General features: G+C 56.7%; 1 protein-coding gene across 4 annotated transcripts in view; it reads left to right on the top strand.

Moving 5' to 3' along the window:
• The window catches only part of KCNN3 (potassium calcium-activated channel subfamily N member 3), a 75,322-nt gene that overhangs the window by 484 nt on the left and 54,996 nt on the right, over positions 1 to 19,842 (top strand). For all 4 annotated transcript variants that reach the window (XM_050930123.1, XM_050930119.1, XM_050930122.1 and 1 more), the window contains exon 2: positions 14,038 to 14,133. In XM_050930123.1, the coding sequence (XP_050786080.1) occupies positions 14,038 to 14,133 (96 nt within the window). The remainder of the gene's footprint in view (positions 1 to 14,037; positions 14,134 to 19,842) is intronic.

The raw sequence follows: 19,842 nt of genomic DNA, 5'->3' as shown, positions 1-19,842 counted from the left end.
TTTTCAATAGAGCTAATTTCAGACAGGGCGCAGCTGTTGGGACGCTGGCACATTATTCTGTGAAACCCAGCCACAGAGCAGGGGCCGAGGACACCTCTGGCAATGGGAGTCCAGTGACTCCGCAGGGCAGGGGCTGCCGCTGCGCTCGCCCCCTGCCAGCCACCGCCTGAGTTCTCAGGTCCCCCCTGCACTCAGAGTGCTCTCTGGTCCCCGCTTTCCTGCCCTCCGCAGCTCAACCCCCCCCCATCCTTCCTGGCAGTCCCCGATGGCCAAGCTCCTGTGGGATTGTTACCTAGGGTAGACTGGCTGCCCCAGGGCTGCTTTTTTCTCAGCGCCTACCCTTGTGTGTATTCTGATAGCCCTGGTCCAGCCTTACAACCCCTTGTGTGGGGGGCGCTACAGAGACCCTGCCCAGGAGGCTCCTTGTCTGGGTGTGGCTGGGGATTCCCCTTGGCTGGCCCTGTCCCCTTCGGGAGAGGTAGCCTGGCCCAGCTATGTTCTGCTGTCTGCCTAGAGGAAATTTCCCTGTGGGATTGAGCCTTGAGCCCAAGCAGCTGGACCCTGGGGTCTGGCTGAGCCCCTGTAAAATGCTCCTTCCTTTCTGTTAGGGGGCCCCAGCTTTGCCCTCGCTTTCTATCTCCTGCCATGGGCTCACCTACAGCCAGGGATGTGCCTTGTCCTGGCGTGGGGGGAGCTCCTTGTGGCTTCAGCCCTCCTAGGAGCGGGACCCCTCTGGCAGTAGCACTGTTCCCAGCAGGAAAGACCCACCCCCGTCTGCTCCAGTGGAGTCACTGGACCAGCAAGTGGTGGGACTGGCTTTCCCAGGGCTCTCTGCATGAATCACACTCTGCTCTGTGACTCCCCCATGGGATTCTGGGCTCTGTCCGTGGCTGGAGTGGGTTGGGACAGGCTACCTCCTAACTAAGGGATGTCTGGTGCCTTTCCCTCCTGTTTCCTTGGGCTCTCCTGACTCCCCATGCTCAGGCCCAGAGGAGGGTGGCTGCCTGTAGAAAGTGCTGGCATGCAGGGGTCACACCTGGCTCCTGTCTCTGGCCTTGTTTGCAAACAGCCACCAGCCCTGAGGGCACAGCTGTCTGCTCGCTGCCTGACAGCCCCCCAGCCTGGTCCCTGGGGTGGGGCTGAGCCGGGAAGGGGTGGGATCTCCATGCTGTTGGACTTGCTGGAGGGTTTGATTTTTGCCTCTGGTTCCTCAGCCTGCTGCTGTTTGGAACCACTGTCACAGGCGATGGTCCTTTGTAACACAGCCAACAGGTGGGGGCTCAGGCTGGTGGAAGTGCCTGCTAATGGGGTGGGGCAGAGCATCCCATCCCCCTGCAGGAGCGGTGGAGTAGAGGAGCCGAGGGTGGTGAGTAGCCAAGGGGTGTTCCTGACCCCCTTGCAGGAGTTCGCAGTTTTTCAACCTCCGTGACAGGAGGGTGGCACCATTAAAATGGCTGCTAGGCCTCCGTGGGGCATTGCCCTTGATTCTTGCGGCTGCTCTGCTCCTGGGCCCAGTACTTAGAGGTCTGAAATAATGGGGGCTCTGCCCTAATCTGGGAGCAGCCCGGGCTTAAAGTGCCCCTCACGACCTGGCTTTAATTATTTTGTTTTGCTGGCTCTGCGACCCCAGGCTTGCTTTAAAACACTGCCTGGGGCTGGATGCTTGGGCCACAGTCAGAGGACATGCGAGTGGGTCCTGCTCCTCTGCCGACCCCAGCCCTGAACAGGGCCCTCAAGTACCAGCTGCTGGAGACGAGTCCTTCGGCTCAGAGTTGATCCCTGTGTAGTTAGAAGCTGCTCTGTGCAAGCCTGTCCGGGTGACGTGTGTGAGACCCAGTGTCCTGGCTCGCTCCCCAGCACCCCATGTGGCAGTGACTGGCACACTCTCCACCCTGCCTAGAGAACGCTCTGTGCCCTGAGTCTATGGCACAGACACCCCCAGCTAGTACAATGGTGCCCCTGCCCCCTGGGGGTGTTATTTATACCCCCCCACACACACACACAGGCTCCCTTTCTCTCTCTCTGGCTGTGCGCTGGTAGGGATATGAATAACTCTTTGTATAGACATCTGTCATGTTATTTATACCTATCTGGGGAGGGGAGATGAATAGGCATCTGCGTTAGAAGGGTGTGTGCAGCGCAGGCAGGGAGCGGTGGAATGGTCAGGCGCTGGGCTGTGTGGCGAGGGGGATCTGTGCAGCTTGTCCCATTCCCTGGCATTCCTTTGGCTCTTGCTAAGGGGGCGAGGGGGGGGGGGAGTTTGCAGCTGGGCTGGTGCCAAGCAGTGCTCGGGTCATGTGGACACAGAGGGAGCAGTGAGGTAGGGAGTTGTGTGAGAAGGGGCTGCTCTCTGCTTCCTGTAGCAATCAGAGGAGCTGGGTGGGGAGGAGTGCGGGGGGCAGCAGAAGAGGAAAGGCTGCTCTAGCACTCAGCTCCTGCCTTTCTTCCTTTCCCTTGAAACCAGAAATCAGGAGGAGAGGAGAAATGCCTGAAAGTCCTGATGAGTGCACAGGGCTCCCAAACGGGAGACAGGCACTGATCTGCAGGGTGGAGCATGGCTGGGTTGGGCTGTTGGCTGGGCTATGCAGGGATGAGGGGTGGGGAGACAGGGCTAGTTCTGGGTGTTTGAGAGGAATATACAGGCAGTGGGGTGAGCTTTCAGGTCACCCTCTGCTGCAGCAAGGCCCGGCAACAAAGGAATGGAGTAGGATCCCCCGTGCTCAAATTAATTGCACTTAAGTTTGCTCAAGGCTCTTGAGTGGAGGGGCTGGGTGGCCGCAGAGCTGTGGCTCTGACCGCCTCCCTTGCCCCCCGAGCTGGCTTCTGGGTCTTTCTGGTGCCTTGTTTCTGTGGCTCTGATGTGGCTTGCCCAGCATGGGTGCGGCTGCTAGGAAAGGTCTGGCCATATGCTGTCCGGGAAGGTAGCTGCAGTTCTCCACGTTTGCGCCCCTGCACAATGGGATGCTGAGGGGGGAGCCTGTGTGGTGGATCCCCAGGGAGCAAGGTGGAGGGGGAAGGATCCATTTCTCTTTTGCGGTGATGCCCCCCGCACCCTCCCCCAGGCCCTGTGGTTGGCTGTCTGGGCCCGGTCTCCCCAGCAGCAGGGAGTCTTTCCTGGGCCTGCTAGCCCAAGGCAGTGCTTCATCTGGCAAAAGCTCCACATGTCCCGCCCCCACTGAGTCTCAGCTGGGCTAGCCCAGGAAGTGAGGGGAGAGGTGGAAGCTGGAGACAGCTCTGCAGGGCCAGCTGCCCCCAGGCCTCTCTCAGCTGGGCAGGACAGGGGTATCTGGCTCTGGTCATAGTATGATATTCAGAGATTGTTGCTCAGCATGGTGGGTGTTGCAGCCAGGGCTTAAGAGCACTCAGTGCTGGCATAGCAGGGGGGCTGTGGATGGGGATAGAGGGGCATTGGCAGAGCTGGGGGGCCCAGATTTGGGCTAGCAGGGGTTGCTTTGGCCAGAGAGAGAGGCTTTGACAGAGCTCTCTGGAGGAACCCTTTGCTGGGTCTGGCTTCAGCTGTCCAGACATGCTGTGGTATGGAAGCTGTGCTCTCCATGCTGCAGAGACTGGGAACCTGGGTTGCCCCTGATGCTGGGAAATGGAGAATAGGCCGTGCGTCCCTGCATCCTGAGCATACACCTGCGAGCAGCACCTCCCACCCAGCCACAGGCCTGGGGCCTCCTGAGCCGCCTCTGGCTGCAGGCTGCCCCTGGGCAAGAGGGGTCCTGCCCATTCCCTGCGACAATGAGACTGGTTGTGATCTGGCTGCAGGGTCTGCTGAAGTGTATCCCCATCCCTCCTTCTCTCCTCCCCCTGCCCCCAGTCCATCCCAGTGTGGCTGCAGGGTTGAGGCTGCTCTGTGAAGCTCCACCAATGCTCTGATTTGTCTATAAGTATCCCCAGGCAGCTTCCAGGCCCCACTGTGTTAGGAACCGGCACTCACTGGCAGTGTCCATGGGCCCCTGATGGAAGTGTTGGGAGCTGGCAGTAGAGTTCTGTGCTCCTTGGGGGAAGGGGCTGGAAGGAGCCTGGGGCTGCTTCAGTGCTGGGCCCTGACCTGGCTCCAGCTCTTAGCTGAGAGCAGAAGGCTGGGAGCTTGTTTCATCCTCTCCCCAGCTGGAGGATAGGGCCTGCTGCCCAGGGCATGGCACCCAGAGCCAGGAGCTAGGTGCCAGCCGACAGCCCCCCCTTTCTAGGTAGGGCGTGTTGTTGTAGGGCTGTATGCAGGCTCTGGACTGCAAGGCCTGGCATGTGTGTTGTAGGACTGCTTGTGAACACCATGCCATGTGTGCCCCCTTGCCTAGCACTTGGCTGAAGAGGGAGCACTATATGCTGGGATTTGGAGTCTGGGCACAGCACCCCAGGGCTGCTGGCTCCCAGGTGCAGCTGTGCCATAGAGCAGTGGCCTTTTGTGGGTGACCTGGCCACTGACCCCTCCATGCACCCAATGGCGACTGTGAGTGGGGATCTCCAGTTCTTGTCATGTGGCCTGCCTGGCACCCCCGTCCCTTTGAGAGATGGGTTTGAGGGGGCCTGTTCTAGATGGGCTGGACGTTGGGATGTCTGTGCCCCACACCCTATGTGTACACATGGGGCCATGCAGCCACCCTCCCCAACACACGTGTGCACATTCGTGTCCTTACTCTGGGTGCTCACCTGTCCTAAGCCCCAGTCTCTTCTCCGAGCTGGACTCTGCTCACCCATGAATGGCGTTGGCCTCAGTTCTGCCCGCTCCTGGGGGCGAGTGTGGGAGCCAGCAGTAGCTCTTCCTGTCCAGGCCCCTCTGGAGCCGGCTTTGATGGGAGCGGTGCATAAAGACCGGGGCTGTGTGGCTGGTTTTCCCAAAGTATCATTTGTCTTGTACCTTTCCGCCTTGTCGTGCCATGGCCCCATGGGTGCGAAGGGGATTGTTGCTGGCTCTGTCTCGGTTTCCTGGGCTGTTCCAGCTTGGCTTGGATTGCTTTTTATTAAAATTGGAAAGCAGCATGCAGGCAGGGGAGGGGGGTCGGAGAGACTCCTCCAATGGGCAAGGAAACGTTAACACTCCCTGGATTCTGCATGCTTGCCCGGCTGGGGTCACCCACTTAGCTGGGCCTTTCTTCGGACTGAGCCCCATGGGAGTGACAGACTGATATCAAAGCCACCGTGCTCAGTCAGGCTAATGTCTGTCATAGTCCCAGCTGCTTCCTGTGTCCTGAGAGCAGGGTGACAGAGGGGCAGGGCTGGAAGGGGCTGCAGGTGAGCCAGGTGCAGTGAATCCCACGGGCAGAGAAACCAGGAGGATTTCACTAGGTGCCCCATAGTGACCGTCTCCTGTGGCTGTGCACCCCATATGGGATTTGGCAATGACAGGTGAATGCGGGAGCGCTTTGAGGGGAGTGCTGTGGACGCTTAACGTGCTAAAATCTTCACTGTGAACAGGCTGCAGCCAAGCCTGTCCTGTGAGAACCATGTGTGGGCGTGAGCTGGGGTTTGCCTTTACTGACAACAAGCTCAGCTTGATCTCTTCTCCCCATGCTGTGGCAGTCCCTAAGGATCCTCCTGCATCATTGCTCAGCCAGCTCTCTTGATCCCCCTCCAGTGGGCCACACCTTTGTGTCTCTGGGTGGAATACTAAGCCACCTGCCCAGTGAGTCAGCGGGACCCACTTAACCCTTTCCTAGCAGCATCCACCCCTGCTTACAGGGTGGGGTGCTATAGATGAACACTGCCAGCCTCCTACAGGGCGCCCTGGACAGCTCCATGCAGCTGGCACTGACAGACCCTTCTGGGCGTGTTTGTATTCTCTGCTTCGGAAAAGCTCCTCTGCCAACAGGCATTCCTGGTCTGACCAGCTGCCTGGCAGTGAAGGGCTAACACTGTCTAGACAGTGGCTGAAACAGGCCATAATTGATGGCAGAACAGTTCCAGGAGAGACACCTAATTGCAGGTAATCCTGGGTGTTCCTTTCACAGTGACACTGACCTGCTTAGAACAGGGCTTCCCATTAGATCTCACCATGGCTTGGGATGTGAGGGTTCTGCCTTACATCTGGCTAGCGGTCCAGCCAGCCCGGTAGCTGCTTTTGGACAGCTACCAGGACCAGGTGCGCAATGGCAGCACAAGCTCCAGTGTGGTCAGAGGCATGGCTGTCTGCTGCTGGCACTGCTGTTCCCAACTCCATGAGCCCCTTGGGCCTGGGGAAAGAACCCAAGAGTCCTGCTCTCACCAGGGGCAAAACCCCTTCCTGCCTCTTCTGCTCCTCTCACCACCCTTCCTGTGTCACATGCTTCTAGACTGAGCTCTTCAGAGCAGGGCCTCTCAGGAGAGAGTTCCCTGCATGCATAAGTTCCAAGGGTTAACTGCAGCTGATGGCACACTGATTGAATTAAACTGAGGTGGGGATGGGTGGACAGTGTGTGTGTGTGTGGGGGGGGGGGGGACGGACCTTGGACACTTCTTGTGGGTTAGCTTGCCTGTGTCCACCCACAAAGCTGCACTAGTTTCACTAAATCCATTTCGAATCGCACACAAATCTGCTCCTCTTTAAAGGAGCAAGCCAGGGTCCCCTACCGCCGAGCGCTGCACAAACACAGAACCAGAACACAGTCCTGCTCCAGACAGCTCTCAGCCTGAGGCAGATGGGGGAGAACGAGGAAACCATGAGACCAGGCTGTGGTCTCTGCACAGCAGTTGCGTAGCCCTTGTCCAAGTGTCTGTAGACCTGCGTGTGCAGCGCCTGGCACAATGGGGCTCTGATCCCGGATACCCTACTGATAATACTTGGCTGTAAAGCCCCCTTGCCAGTCCCTCTTCTCTGATAGGCCAGGCCTGGTTGGATGCCGTGGGCCAAAGCCAGCACTGGGTTCAATGGAATGATGCTGATTTAAGCCAGCTGGGGCTCTGGCCCAGCGTGTGGGTGGGACAGGCTGGAACAGCAGCAGGCCATGCTCAACACTATATAGCAGGGGCTGCATTTCCCCTCCTGATACGGGGAGCCATGGGATTCGTGGCACTGGATCAAACACTGGCCCGTCTGGTGTGGTCTCCTGCCTTGGGTACAGCCCCCCTCCTTTTAGTCATTCCATTGTGCATTTCTGTAGGTGGCAGTGGAGATTCCTACCTGTTCCCTACAGGTACTGAGTCATCCTGAGGCTCGGTCACTCTGTGTATGTAAATGTTCTGACTGGCTGTTGACGTTCCCCGCTCTTGAAAAGAACCAGCTGGGTCAAGGCAAATCTATGGTACTAGCAAGTGAAGGGTGAGTTCCCCTTGCTGAGCTCCGACAAGATGCATCAACCCTGTCCTGCAGCCCCTTGCTCTCTGTCTTGGGGGTTCCCTACCCCTGGCACCCCAGTCCTAGCCTGCAGCCCCTGGCTGTTCCAGCCCTGAGCTCTCCCTGCCTCTGTAGTTGTGCTGATGCCCTTTAATCCCAACCTGTGTGTACCATGACTGTGCATTTGGTAGCGAACAAGTCCTGGTTTGCCATGGTTCCATGTCTCCAGGAGAGACATTAGACCTGCACGCCACAGGGTGTGTGGCAAACTCCAGTCCAGAGAGGTGCCGGACTGCCCAGATGTCCGGGTACCTCTAAAGGGCTGGATGCTGCAGAGGCAGGTAGAGGCAGTGGCTCTGTGGCAGTGTCAGATGGACTCTAGAACCTGCCTATTAATAGCCTGTGTTTGGTCTCCAGCGCTCCTTTGGCACCAGCCATTCTATCCAAACAATGGAGAGGTGAGTGCCAAGTTGTGAAGCTGACAACAATGCATGGCCCTGCCGGGCTGCAGGAGAACAATGGTCCCCATTCACCAGGCTGCACCCGGAATATCGCTCCCGTTAGTACCAGCGGGGTATTTTTAGGACCGATTTCCTCTTGTTTTGAAATGCTCGTGGGGAGGCAGAGCCCCAGAGGAGGATCTAAGGAAAGGGGAGGATCTCCCATAGGCCACTGGGCTCTATCCACTATGCCACACTGCTTGCCACTAGACCATGCTCTTCAGCGGCCCATGTGAAACACGCTGGTGGTTTTAGGCCAGTGAACATTCTAAAATGCACCACTGACTGGCTTCTCTGCTGACCGATGTGATAGTGATGGGGACTAGTCATTTCCAGAGTGACCTGGGCACCTGCTGTGCTGGGCTCACATGCCTGTTAATAGAGCCAAAGACAATGCTATATAGTGAGGGTCCAAGAATGTAGGTCACATGTCTAGCTCTTCCAGGGGCTGTAGGTTGGAAGGCAGTGACTTCCAACCTACAGACTAAGGAGTCTGGGTAGAAACGCTCCGTGCGATTTCGTGGCTGGGTTGATGCAGTCCTGGCTGGATGAGCGTGGAGAAGTGAGATGGTGTGACTTGTAAACAGCATTAGTGAGGCCAGTCTCGTAATACTATGTCCACGCTCTGGAAAGGGTGGTGATAGTCAGAAAGGGTCCAGGCGTCAAGGTCTGGAAAACCTGCCTCACCACCAGATTGAGGAAGCTCAAGCTATTTCACTGAACAAAGAAAAGGTGAAGAGGTGACTTGATCATGATCTGCAGTTACCTACGGGGGTGGGGTGTGAATGGCAGATGATAAATGGCTCCTTAATCCAGTCAAAGCAGAACAGGGTCCAGGGGCTAGAAGTTGATGCCGGACACATTCAGACTAAAAATAAGGTTCAGTTTTTTCACAGGAGGGTAACGAACTACCCGAACAGCCTGTCAAGGGTTGTGGGGGATTCCCTGTTGGGGGTTGGGGGGGGGCGGTTGCATGCCTTTTTACCAGACATGCTCCAGCTGAACCAGATGTTCTGGGTTGGATGCAGGAGTCATTGGGTGAGGTTCTTTGGCTGGCTGGCCCAGATGATGGGGTCCTTTCTGGCCTTGGATTCTGAGGGTCTGAGGCAGAACTCCCCTTCGCCCCTGGGCCAGTCCCTGCATGGCAAGGCTGAAGCATACTGACCAGGGATGCTGGCACTGTTGTGGGGGCTGTTCTGCCTGATGCATTAACAGAGGGTTGCCTCCCAGGGCTGGTGTGTTGTGCCTTTCCCCAGCACTGTCTGCATGAGGGTGGATGGCTGCATACATGCTACCAACCCCTCTGCCCCTGAGCCATAGGCGATTTAGCACAGCCGAAGGGGGTTAGCAGGGCTCTGACAGAGAAGGGCTTCCCTGCCTGAGTCTTCACCCTCCACCACAGCCTGCCCACGAGCCAGCTAGGGAACTTCCCTGGGAAAGGAGCAGTGCTTCATGAGTAACTCTCCGAGGCATCAGCTGTTGCTCTCTGCTCATCTGTCAGCAGTTCTGCCTGTCTGTATCTCTCCCATGGGCCTCTTTATCTCCTGGCACTTAGAACAATCCCACTAAATGCCCTGATTTCCTCTGGCTCTGCTGTTGGGTTTATGGGAAATTCCCTTCTGGCTGCGTGGTGAGAAGCCAAGCAGCCCCATTAGCACCGGTGGCCCTGGCAGAGACCTGCTCAGTGGGAAGACAAAGGGAGACACACTACTGAGGTCTTTGCAGCAATGGGTCTGTCCTGGGGCTCTGCTAACAATCCCCCGTTCCCTTTCCCTGGGTAGATTCTGCCCTGCTTAACCCTGGCTCTGGCTCTGCCTCCCTTTGCAACACTTTTGAGAGAGAGGAAGGAGGGTTTTGTGGTTATTTCCTCACAACTCAGGAAATCTGGGCTTGGTTTGCTGGGTCTAGCAGGCTCCCTGGGTGGGTGTCCTGGGCCGGATGGCCTGTGCTTGACCCCCCGCACAGGTGGGGTTAGATCTACAGAGCTCCACTCCCCACATGCTGACCTTGCTGGGAAAGTCTGGGAGTTCCAGTTCCAGCTCTGCTAATGGGGAGAATAATCCTGCCTTTGCCAGGAGCTCATGGAGTAGGGGCTGCCTTGCTGTGTCTGCAGCATCTGGCACAACAGGGCTCCAGCTTGGTTGCAGCACCAAGTGCTACCTCAGTGCAGATAAGTGTGACGAAGTGGGGATGTTCTTAATGTGTTTTGACTGCTGAGTGGGGAGTATTGACCTGGGAAGGTTGCAGGGGAACTTTGCTGGGACTGGCTGCAGTGGGGATGGGAGACTTGCCTTGAGGGAGGATACCTGAGGGGTTGGAGGCCAGGTGACACCTCTGCTTGGGAAACTGGAAGGAGAGGGGAAGGCTGAGTGAGATGGCTGGAGGGAGTTTCAGTTTGGAGCTGGTGGGAAAAGGGAGGGGAGCCCAAGTTGAGGCTCTGGCCTCCCTGGCACCCCCCGCTCCCTCAAGGGACCTGACTGAGGTTTCCTGTTGTCTGTACCTGCAAGACCGGTCTTGGACTGTGTTCCTGTCATCTAAATAAACCACCTGTTTTACTGACTGGCTGAGAGTCCTGGTGAATCGCAGGAAGCCAGGGTGCAGGGGCTTGTCTCCCCCACATTCTGGGACAATAAGGAGGGGCTGGTATTTGTCTGTGGGGTTCCTGACCCCAGTGGGGTCCCAGCTCTGGGACAGTTCCTTGTTCTGCTGGTTCCCTTGGTTTTCCACCTTTAATTGTGTGACTGTGAGCCACCCTGGCCGGTAGGGAGCACCCTGCAGCTGGGGTCTCCAAGTGCGGCTGCCCTTGTAAGCCCCAGGCAGGAGTGCTCCGACGGCACCAGCACTCTGCTTAGCAGAACCACGTGCTGCACAGGGCCCTTCCAGTGACTAGGACAGGCAGGCTGTAATAGGAGGAACTAAGTGTTGTAAGCAAGTCACCCAGAAGCTTGTTTGTCTTGAGAGTGTTTAAAGACATTGACTCTGTCAACTGGAGTGAAATATGGGGGCTGCTGAGCCATAAACACTGGAGATGGTGGCAGGAGGTCCTTGGGGCAGCTGACTGCATTGTGGGGTTTGCAGAGGGGTTTGGGAGGTAGAGACAGGGCTCCAGGTGTTCATAGCATCTGGTGGAGGTCAGGGAAAAGCCAGACTCCAGCTAGCCCTGTTGCTGGGGCAGGTTGCTTGGCACTGAAATTGCACAGGGCTCTTGTGTGTGCTGGGTGAGCCCAAGTGGCTGGACAGCTGCAATAATGATCCGAACGCTCGCTGCTGGCCTTTGTCCCCCTGGGAGAGGAACCAGCTCCTCTCCTAACAGGCCAAGACCCAGCTCTTCCCATCACTCCGTTGTCTGGAGCTGGCTCAGGTCAGTCATTACCCAGCAGTGACACCCCTTAGAGCCCCAGGGCAGCTACCCAGGGTTGAAGGGGAGAGACAGGGCAGAGGTCTGTTCTCATGCAGCTGCCATGAACACACGTACCTCAGCCCCACGGAGAGGAAAATGAGGGCTTGGGTAGGAAGTGAGACAGTGAGGAAAGAGAGGGGTGCGGCTGTCTGGCCTTTCCCTGGGGAAATGCTGTTGGTGAGGTGGGGGGGGGTCAGGGAGCAGAGACCTAGGGTCTGGAAGCGGTCACTTTGCTCATGGGCAACTAAGGGCTGGTTTAATTTACATAGCATTGATTAGCAGGAGGATCTAATTAGACCATCCATTAGGCTGCCATATTACAGAGCTAATGCTGACTCTCAGCAGATTGCTGGAATCCCCTGGCCGGCTGAGGGGAGACCTAATTACATCCAACAGCATTCGATTAAAAACCTCATTGAGAAAAGGGCTGCTCTTCCAGACAGCAAATCGATGCCAATAGCATCGTGCTCCCAGCTGCAGAGCCCCAGGAGGTGCAGGGCCGTGGCCCCCTTGGTCCGGTGGCGGCTCACGTAGCCTGGCCTGCTGCCGCATGCAGAGGTACGGCTGTGCTTGCGGTGGTGGCCCTGAGGGACCTGGGTCGGATTCCTGTTCTGTAAATCTCCTTGGTCCCCTTGGCCTCTGTGCCATGATACAGCCATGTGTGGCTGATGGAAGGCTGCTGTGTCACTAGCCTGGATGGATGGTGGGCCTGGTGTGCAGCGTGGGCTGCCTGGGGTCAGGCTCCATAGCCAAGTGGGGTGCTGGCAGAGCTGTAAAGAGGGGATCAATAGTACTTCCCTCCTACCAGAGGGTGGGGCTTTGAGACCCTAGGGACAGGGAGTGCTGGGCTGGGCAGTCCTCATCTCACCAGTCTGTGCCACCTGCTTCAAAGGTGCAAGGCACCCCCCAGTGATGGAGTAACCTGCCCCCAGGGGAGTTCCCTCCTGACCCCCAGTGAGAGGCTGGCTTGTACCCTGAAGTAGGAGGGTTGAGATCCCTGGAGGAAGGCCCGATTGGGGGTCTACTATTGCTATTTTGTTGCTTGTGTGACTGAGATCAGCTGGGTCCTTGGCCTCAGAAAGCTGCTACCCTTGGTGGCATAGTCCGTTCAGCAGGATTGGGGCACCGCACATTGGGCCTCTATTCCTCAGGCCTTCTTGCCAGCATGGGGGCATGCAGTCAGCACTTTTCACCCCTGAGCTCAGGCATTCACATGCTGGTAGGTGTACAGCCTGCAGTGTTGTCTTTGTGCAGGAGGGAAGGGATGTCCCCATTTTACAGACTGGAAACTGAGTCACAGAACAGACCGACTGACCCAGGGCCTCTGTGGCAGAGCAGGTACTAGACCGCAGGCCAGCATCCTACCCACTGCACCAGCTTTGCACTAACCTTTGTGTCCTGTGCACCAGCAGTTCCCCCCAAGGGCCGCTGCTGGGTGGATGTTTGTGATGGGAAAGGTCTCCAGACTCATGCAGGGACGGTCGGTTCCCACACCTTGTTCATATGCTGAGGCTTCAACTTGGGGGCCTTGGAGCTGTGTCTTTTTTTCCTCCCAATTGCAACAGCAAATCAAGCCAAGAAGTGGTGGTTTGATGTGTCCCTTTATGCTGATGGATTGTGTCATTGCAGCCTGAGACTTCCCGCTGTAAAACACACGGCTGGGGTCGAGTAACTTGTGAGGCTGCATCCAGTGCTCACATATAAACAGTATTGACTGTTCCCCAGGCACCAGCTGCCTGAACTCCATTAGGAGTGAATCCACAGCCAGGGGTGGCTGTGGGGGGTGGGGCAAAAGGCACCTTTTGGGGGGCGGGGTCAAGCTGGTGCAGTGAGACAGAGGGTCCGTCCCCAATGGCCCATCCCAGCTCTGAGCCCCCATCGCATCATCTGCAAAGAACATCCGATTTGGCTGCCTCATTTCTCCTGGCTGCAGAGTCCCTGTCCTGCCCCTGGGCTGTCAGCCCAGGCGGCCGCTCGTATCCCTCCTGTCGCGGTGCCAGATGGCCTGAGTGCTGGGGTGCAGTGCACTCTGCCAAACGTGGTGCTATCGCAGCGCTGAGGGGCACAGACGAGCCTAGCACTTGTGGCTGCCAGCTCTCCGAGGCCACTGCATGGAGCATCAGTCTTAGGTTCTTGCCGTGGCCCGGAGGCAGTGTTGTCTAGTGGCTAGAATAAGGCACTGGGGATCAGGACTCCTGGGTTCTATTCCCAGCTGTCGCTGACTTGCCTTGTGGCTCTGGGTGAGTCACTTACCCCATCTGTTCCTCAGTTTGCCCTGAGAAAAGGGGGCAGGATGAATTAGTGCTTGTGACGCACTCAGAGGGCCTGGGGTAGAAGGGGACACAGAGGCACACATATCGTTATTTAGTATTCTCATCTGGGGCACCCTGTGCTCAGCACCCGCTCTTCTCAGTTGGGTGGCCCATCGCTGAGTGGGAGTGTGACCTCCAGATGAGGAGAAGGGGGTTGCTGTGCCAGAGCACTTGGAGGAGCTGTACAGAGGGGGGAGAATCATGGCTGAGGCTGCAGGGAGGGGCCAGACAGCAGGTATCTCTGGGAAACTGCCTGCAGAGAGAGAGAGAGAGTGTGTGTGTGTGTGTGTGTGTGTGTGTGTGTGGAGGGGGGTTAGGTAGAGCATGTGCTGATGTTCCAGGCTCAGAAACAGGGGTGGGGTGGGCAGCTGCCTCCACCTCACGCCTTGCTGTGTTATCCATGCGCCCACAGCTTCCCCTGTAGCGATAGAGGCATTCTGCTTTCTCCAAGGCCCGTGCATTCCCGTCTGCCCTGGCCCATGGACCCAGTTCCTGTATGTCTCAGTGGGCATGGAGTCACCCCTTTCTGGCCCTCACTCCCCTAATGCTTTCTCCTTCCTTGTCCTGCAGGAGTCCATGTTTTCTCTGGCCCTGAAATGCCTTATCAGCCTGTCCACGGTCATCCTGCTGGGCTTGATCATTGCCTACCACACACGGGAAGTGCAGGTAGGTCCCCTGTGGGGTGGGAGCTCCTCCAGAGGGGAGAATCCTGGGGAGAACCAGCACCTTTCCAGACATGTCTGCGTTTGTGGTCCTAGACTCATAGATTCCTAGACTCTAGGACTGGAAGGGACCTTGAGAGGTCATTGAGTCCAGTCCCCTGCCCTCATGGCAGGACCAAATACTGTCTAGACCATCCCTGATAGACATTTATCTAACCTAAATGATGCTGTGTGTGTGTTGGGGGACATAATGCTGAATGTCTCCCTTGGAGTGGATTTGCACCATCAGTGCTGGACATGAGTGACAGGGATGCTGCAGAGATCGCCACCCTGAGCCTTGTTTGAGAGTGCAGTGCAGGCCCCCTCCTGCAGCTGCTCAGTGCTGAGACAGGAAGGGCAAGGGTTTCTGGAGAAACAGACAGCCGGGCTGGCTCGTTCCCAGAGGATCCCTGCAGCCTGTCTTGGCGCTACACGAGCTGCACTAGCCCAGGGCCTCTGGAGTGGCAATGCCCTGCTCCAGCCTTCGCAGCCCCTATCGGGTGGGCTGCTGCTGCTCTGTGGGAGGGAGAGGCTGTGGAAAGCAGCTCTCAGCCCTGGAATCCAAGAGCAGCATGATCCTTGAGCAGGAGCAGCAGGGTTCATGGTCCCAGGCTCTGCATGCAGCAGGGTTCATCCCGCAGTGCCTGGAGTGGGGGGTTCACAGGTTTGTTAGGGAGTTAGTACCTGCCTGTTCCAGGCCTGTGCTCCGCTGAGGCGACAAGGCAGCGCTGCTGTTCCAGTGAGCATGGATCCGAGGGGCTGGGAGGGATCAGCACTTCCTACGTGCTGCGGGGCACAGGCTGCTCGCACCTGAGAGGAGCTTACCCTTTGTGCCTCAGCCTCTCAGCAGGGACGCTGCCACATGTGCTATGTGAGGGTCTGAACAGGCAGGCAATCCCCTCTCCCTCCCTCTGCCCATCAGCAGGGCCTGCTGGAGAAGGAGTAAGTGGGCACTGCAGACTTGCAGGGGCTCATTACAGCACCTGGTGAAGGAAGACCTAGAGGCTGGGCTAAGCAGACCTGAGGAGGGAACAGCTATGCCTGGGGAGAAGTTCTGAGATAAGCTATGTTATGCTGATGTGGATTTCTTTGTTGATTAAAGCCATACTCAGGAACATCTGATCACACACTGCATTTGAGCATTGTCCAAGAGCCCATGTGGGAAAGGCACCTGCTCCCAGGGTGTGACAAAGTGGGACTGTTCTTAATGTTTCCTCTGAATACTGTGTGGGTGCCTCAGTTTCCCCTATGCAGTTCTTAAGTCTCTAGATGGTGGGATAAAGGCCAGTGTACATAAATCACTGACACTCTGTCTCCCTGGCAACAAATGGCCAGGGGCCTTCCCCCCTGCAAGGAAATAGCTAAAGGTGAGCAAAGAGATCAGGTGACCTCCTGACCCGGGAAAGAGACACAGCCCAGAGAGGAGGGGCTGGAGGGGCTTTTCAGTTTGGGACTGGCTGGGGACAAGGAGTGAGGGCAGACATGGGGGTCTGCCTCACTGGGCCCCAGAATGGACCCGGCTGAGGAGTCTTGTTCTCTGTACCTACAAGCTCTGTTTTAGACCCTGTTCCTGTCATCTAATAAACCTCTGTCTTACTGGCTGGCTGAGAGTCACATCTAACTGCAAAGTGGGGGTGCAGGACCCTGTGGCTTCCCCAGGACCCCGCCTGGGCGGACTCACTGTGGCAAGCACACGGAGCATTCAGCATCCTCTACCCCTCCAAGGAGAGACCCAGGAGGTGAAGACTTGTGAGCGTCTTGCCCTGGAGACAGTCTGCTCCAAGGGAGAGGAGGCTCTCCAAAGTCCTGTCTGGTTTTGTGGGGAGCAGTTCCAGAGCATCGCCCAGGGACTCTGTGACACAGGGGTTCAGTGCTAAACTGGGGCTGGGCGCGGGAAGAGTTCATCAGTCGCTTAGGGGCGTTTGTGCTAATCGGGGCTCTGTCCTAAAGGGAGACGTTCTCGAGGCCCTGTTTGCTAGCTGGGAAGAGCCTACTGTGGGGCTCCCCTGCCTACCACGATGAGGCTCCCCTGTGGAAGGGGCGGAGCACCGTACACATTAGCCTGGGACAGAGATTAGGAGCAAACCAACCCCCCTGGCCCCAGAGCCTCTGTCCCAGCAGGCTGCAATCCTCCGCTAGTCCCTTGAAGCCCATCTTAGCCCTGAGGAGCTGGCCAGTCCAAAGCAGCTGATCTTGGTATGGAAGAGAACTGCCCATTTCAACCCCGGTATTTGATGAACTTCTGCTCCCTGGTTCAGATGCTGTTCCTCCCGCAGGCCATGCTGCCTGTGGTTACCAGTGTTAGCTTTATCCCCCTTCTCTAGCGTTGCCTCTTGTGCCATGGTTTCAGAACTCCGCAGCCACGAAGCCCACGCTGTGCATTGGTGATGGGGGTTCTCTTGAGCTCCGGGGGTCATTTTTATGTTTCTTCACTGAAGACTTGGCCATGTTCAGCACAGTCAGGTCCTAGCCTGTAATTGTCATGGAGTGTGGAGGAGTCAAGGCCCTGCACCCCGACTTCCTGTGATTCACCGGGACTCTCAGCCAGCCAGTAACCCAGAAGGTTTATTAGATGACAGGAACACAGTCCCAAGCAGGGCTTGTAGGTACAACCAGGACCCCTCAGCCAGGTCCCTCAGGGGGACAAGGAGCTTAGATCCCAGACTTGGGGTTGCCTGTGTCTTCCCAGCCAGCCCAAAACTGAAACCAAAAACCCCTCCAGCTGACTCACTCCCCTCCCCCCAGCTCTTCCTCCTCCTCCTCCTCCCTCTGTCCAGTTTCCCAGGCCAAGGTGTCACCTGGCCTCACCCTCCTTCTGGCTCAGGTTACAGGCTCAGGTATTGACGCTCACCCAAAGTCATCCACTGCTCTCCCATCCCCCATGCAGCCAGCCCCAATAAAACTAATCAACATTCCCAGGTCAGTCTACCCCACTCTCCTGCGTGACATAGCCCAACCAGGACAGCTCCTGGGAGAGCAGAAAAGCCCCTTCTGCAGCAAGGAGGCGCTTTATGGAAATGTTTGATGGGCAAGGATGGGAGCCAAATGGGAAAGCAGAGAGAGGGCTTGGGAATAGACCGAAGCCTGAGCAGAGAGCCTGCAGCTCGGCACTGCCTCTGTGGAACAAAACGCTGTGCGTGCAGGTGAATTTCTGGTTGTTCTTTGTATGAAGGGTCCATTCCTAAAGAGTTAGCACAGGCTGATGACTGGCTGATCAGGTTTTGTGCATTGTTCTAGAATCCCACAGGCCCCCAGGCTGCTCAGAGGCCTTGGGAGCTCCTGCTACTGATGGGCTTGTCCCCATTTCCAGCACTGCAGCTTGTGTCTGTAGCATCTCTTCATTGCTGATTAACCCTTTGTAAATGGAGCCTTCCCACAAAGTGGGACCAGGCTCCCCTTGATCCGGGCTCGGGAACCTAGAGATTGCAGATCAGGGACCTGGTGGGACCCGAGGTCCATCCACATCAACGTCCAGCTGCAGATCCCTGATTTTTATTTGTTGTGTTATGTACCTTTGCCAGTGGCAGGAGCCCATGAGTGTCTGTAGAGGTGGTGCCAACGCAGGCCTCCTGCACTGGGAGCACCAGCAGCCCCTGCCCTTACCTTCCCTCCCTCCCTCATCTCTAGGGCTTAATTTCTCCGTCTCCCAGTGCTGTTGTTTCAGATTTTGCCCCTGAGTGCAGCTGGAAGCAATCTCTGCAGAGGGAGCCAAGTGGGTTGCTCTGGGGCAAATCCAGGGAGAAGAGCCAGCAGCACAGCTACCTGCAAGAGAGGCTGGCAGTCTGCAATGTTCTGTGTGGGTAGAACTACGCCCTGGGGGCTCCAAAAGCAAATGCTCAGAAGGGCAATGGAACTGGTGAAGAGCAGCTGAGGGTGTCACGAGCTGCTCGCAGCCTGAGCTAGCTTGCCGTCCTGGGGTGAGAGGGAGCCTGCGTTCTGGCTAGGGACTCAGCCGCCTGGCAGAGAAGATGATAGTCCCACAGCGCCTTCCCACGTTTCCCCTGTGTGTGCAGGGACAGACAAGCTCTCCCACAATTCACCGGGAAAATCAGCTGCTCAAAACCCCATGGGAGATGCCCCCAGAAGTCCGAGCGCCGCACCAGCGGGCACATGGTAACTCTGTACAGCTTTGAAGAGTGGCTGCTCACACCCAAACTGAGCTAAGCTGGGTGCTCCGGCCAGGTGCCTAGCTACCCCTTCCTCAGGCTGCATGTCACAAGGAGCTTCGCTGGGGGAGACCATCAGTGCTGCTTCATATCTGAGGCCTGTGGCACTCAGGAACTGGGCAGCATCTCTAGGCCTCCAGTGCAGTTTGTCAGATCCTTTGCTATTCTAACTGGCCCAGCTGGTAGGTGTGGGCCCCTCCCCCATAGCAGCTTTGCAGTCACCCACTGCCAAGCACACTGAGAACTCGCTGACAAATGTTGCACCTGTCAGAAGTGTAAAAGTTGCTGCCCTGAGCGAACCGTTTTGTTTTCCTTGCTGCACAGGCAGCATGTGAAGAATGTTTGGCCACTTCTAGCTGAAGCTAGATACGATGCTTGATTTCTCCCAGCACTCCCAGGAACCCACATGTTGTACTGTCATGAAAAATGCTGGGTCCCCTCAGGCTGTGGCAGTAGAAGGCATCTGGGCTATGCACAGATTGGCCTGTGACTCCACCAGAGGGACTGGCAAATGAGCAGTTGCTGACTTTTCCTCTAGCTGAACATTTCAAAGCAAATATTTGAGAGTGCTCTGGCCTTTGCAAAAATAATCTCCCCTGAGGCTGCTTTGTCATTGTGAGCTTCACTCCTGGGCCTGCTTGTCCTCTCTGGTGAGAGATTTGCAAAGTCCACCTCTTGAGCTGTGCATAGGGCTTCACAGGTCTGACCTACCTTTGATTGAAGTCAAAGGCAAAATTCCCATTGATTACTGAATAAAGGCCTTGTATTCAAGATCCTAATGTTTGGCACCCATGCGCCAACCTTTGGCCATAGTATCTCCAGGTGGCATTTTCATATTTGCCCAGCAAAGACTTGGCAACTTTCAGCGGGGTTTGGCTACTGGTCGTAAACTCAAAGCAATCCAACAAGACCAATCCAGGTTCTTTCTGCAGCAATGTGTGCTTTGTATGGCACTCGGAGAGGAGAAGCAGGAAGCCAGAGACAGTGCTTGTCCTCCACAGCATGGAGGGGAGAAACTGTGAAGGGAAAAGAATCTCTGCTACTGAGGGGTCAGAACAACCTGTAGGAACAGGAGAGAGGGGCCAGGGGAAAAGATCTTCCACAAAGAGCACCTGGAGGAAACCCAAGCCTGAGGGTCAGGGTTAGGATTAGGGTTAGCTAGTAGCTGACTCCTGTTAATAAAACACTCTGCTAACATACTTACTTTCCTGCTCAATATCTAATTGCTGCAAATCACTTGCGACCAGCGCTTGGATACGTGGCTTGAAGGACAGGGGAGCGAGCCTGGATCCCTGCGTGCAGCTGAGATCCATGTTCCAAGCACTAGTAGCTAATGCATCAGAAGCACCAACTGTGACCGACGTCCCCTCTCCTTGTAGCTCTCTCCTGCGGGTGCTAGGTCCTTACAGACCCAGCCAGCAGCGGAGAAGCATGCAGTTTGGCTGGCTGGGCAGTTGTACTGATTGAGCTCTGAGTCTGTCTAGCTGAACAAAGAGCCGGTTCAGGGG

The sequence above is a fragment of the Gopherus flavomarginatus genome, chromosome 20 (assembly GCF_025201925.1).
Source record: "Gopherus flavomarginatus isolate rGopFla2 chromosome 20, rGopFla2.mat.asm, whole genome shotgun sequence".
NCBI classification, from domain to species: domain Eukaryota; kingdom Metazoa; phylum Chordata; order Testudines; family Testudinidae; genus Gopherus; species Gopherus flavomarginatus.
The sequence above is the reverse complement of the archived record's forward strand: the minus strand, read 5'-3'. Positions and strand labels throughout refer to the sequence as shown.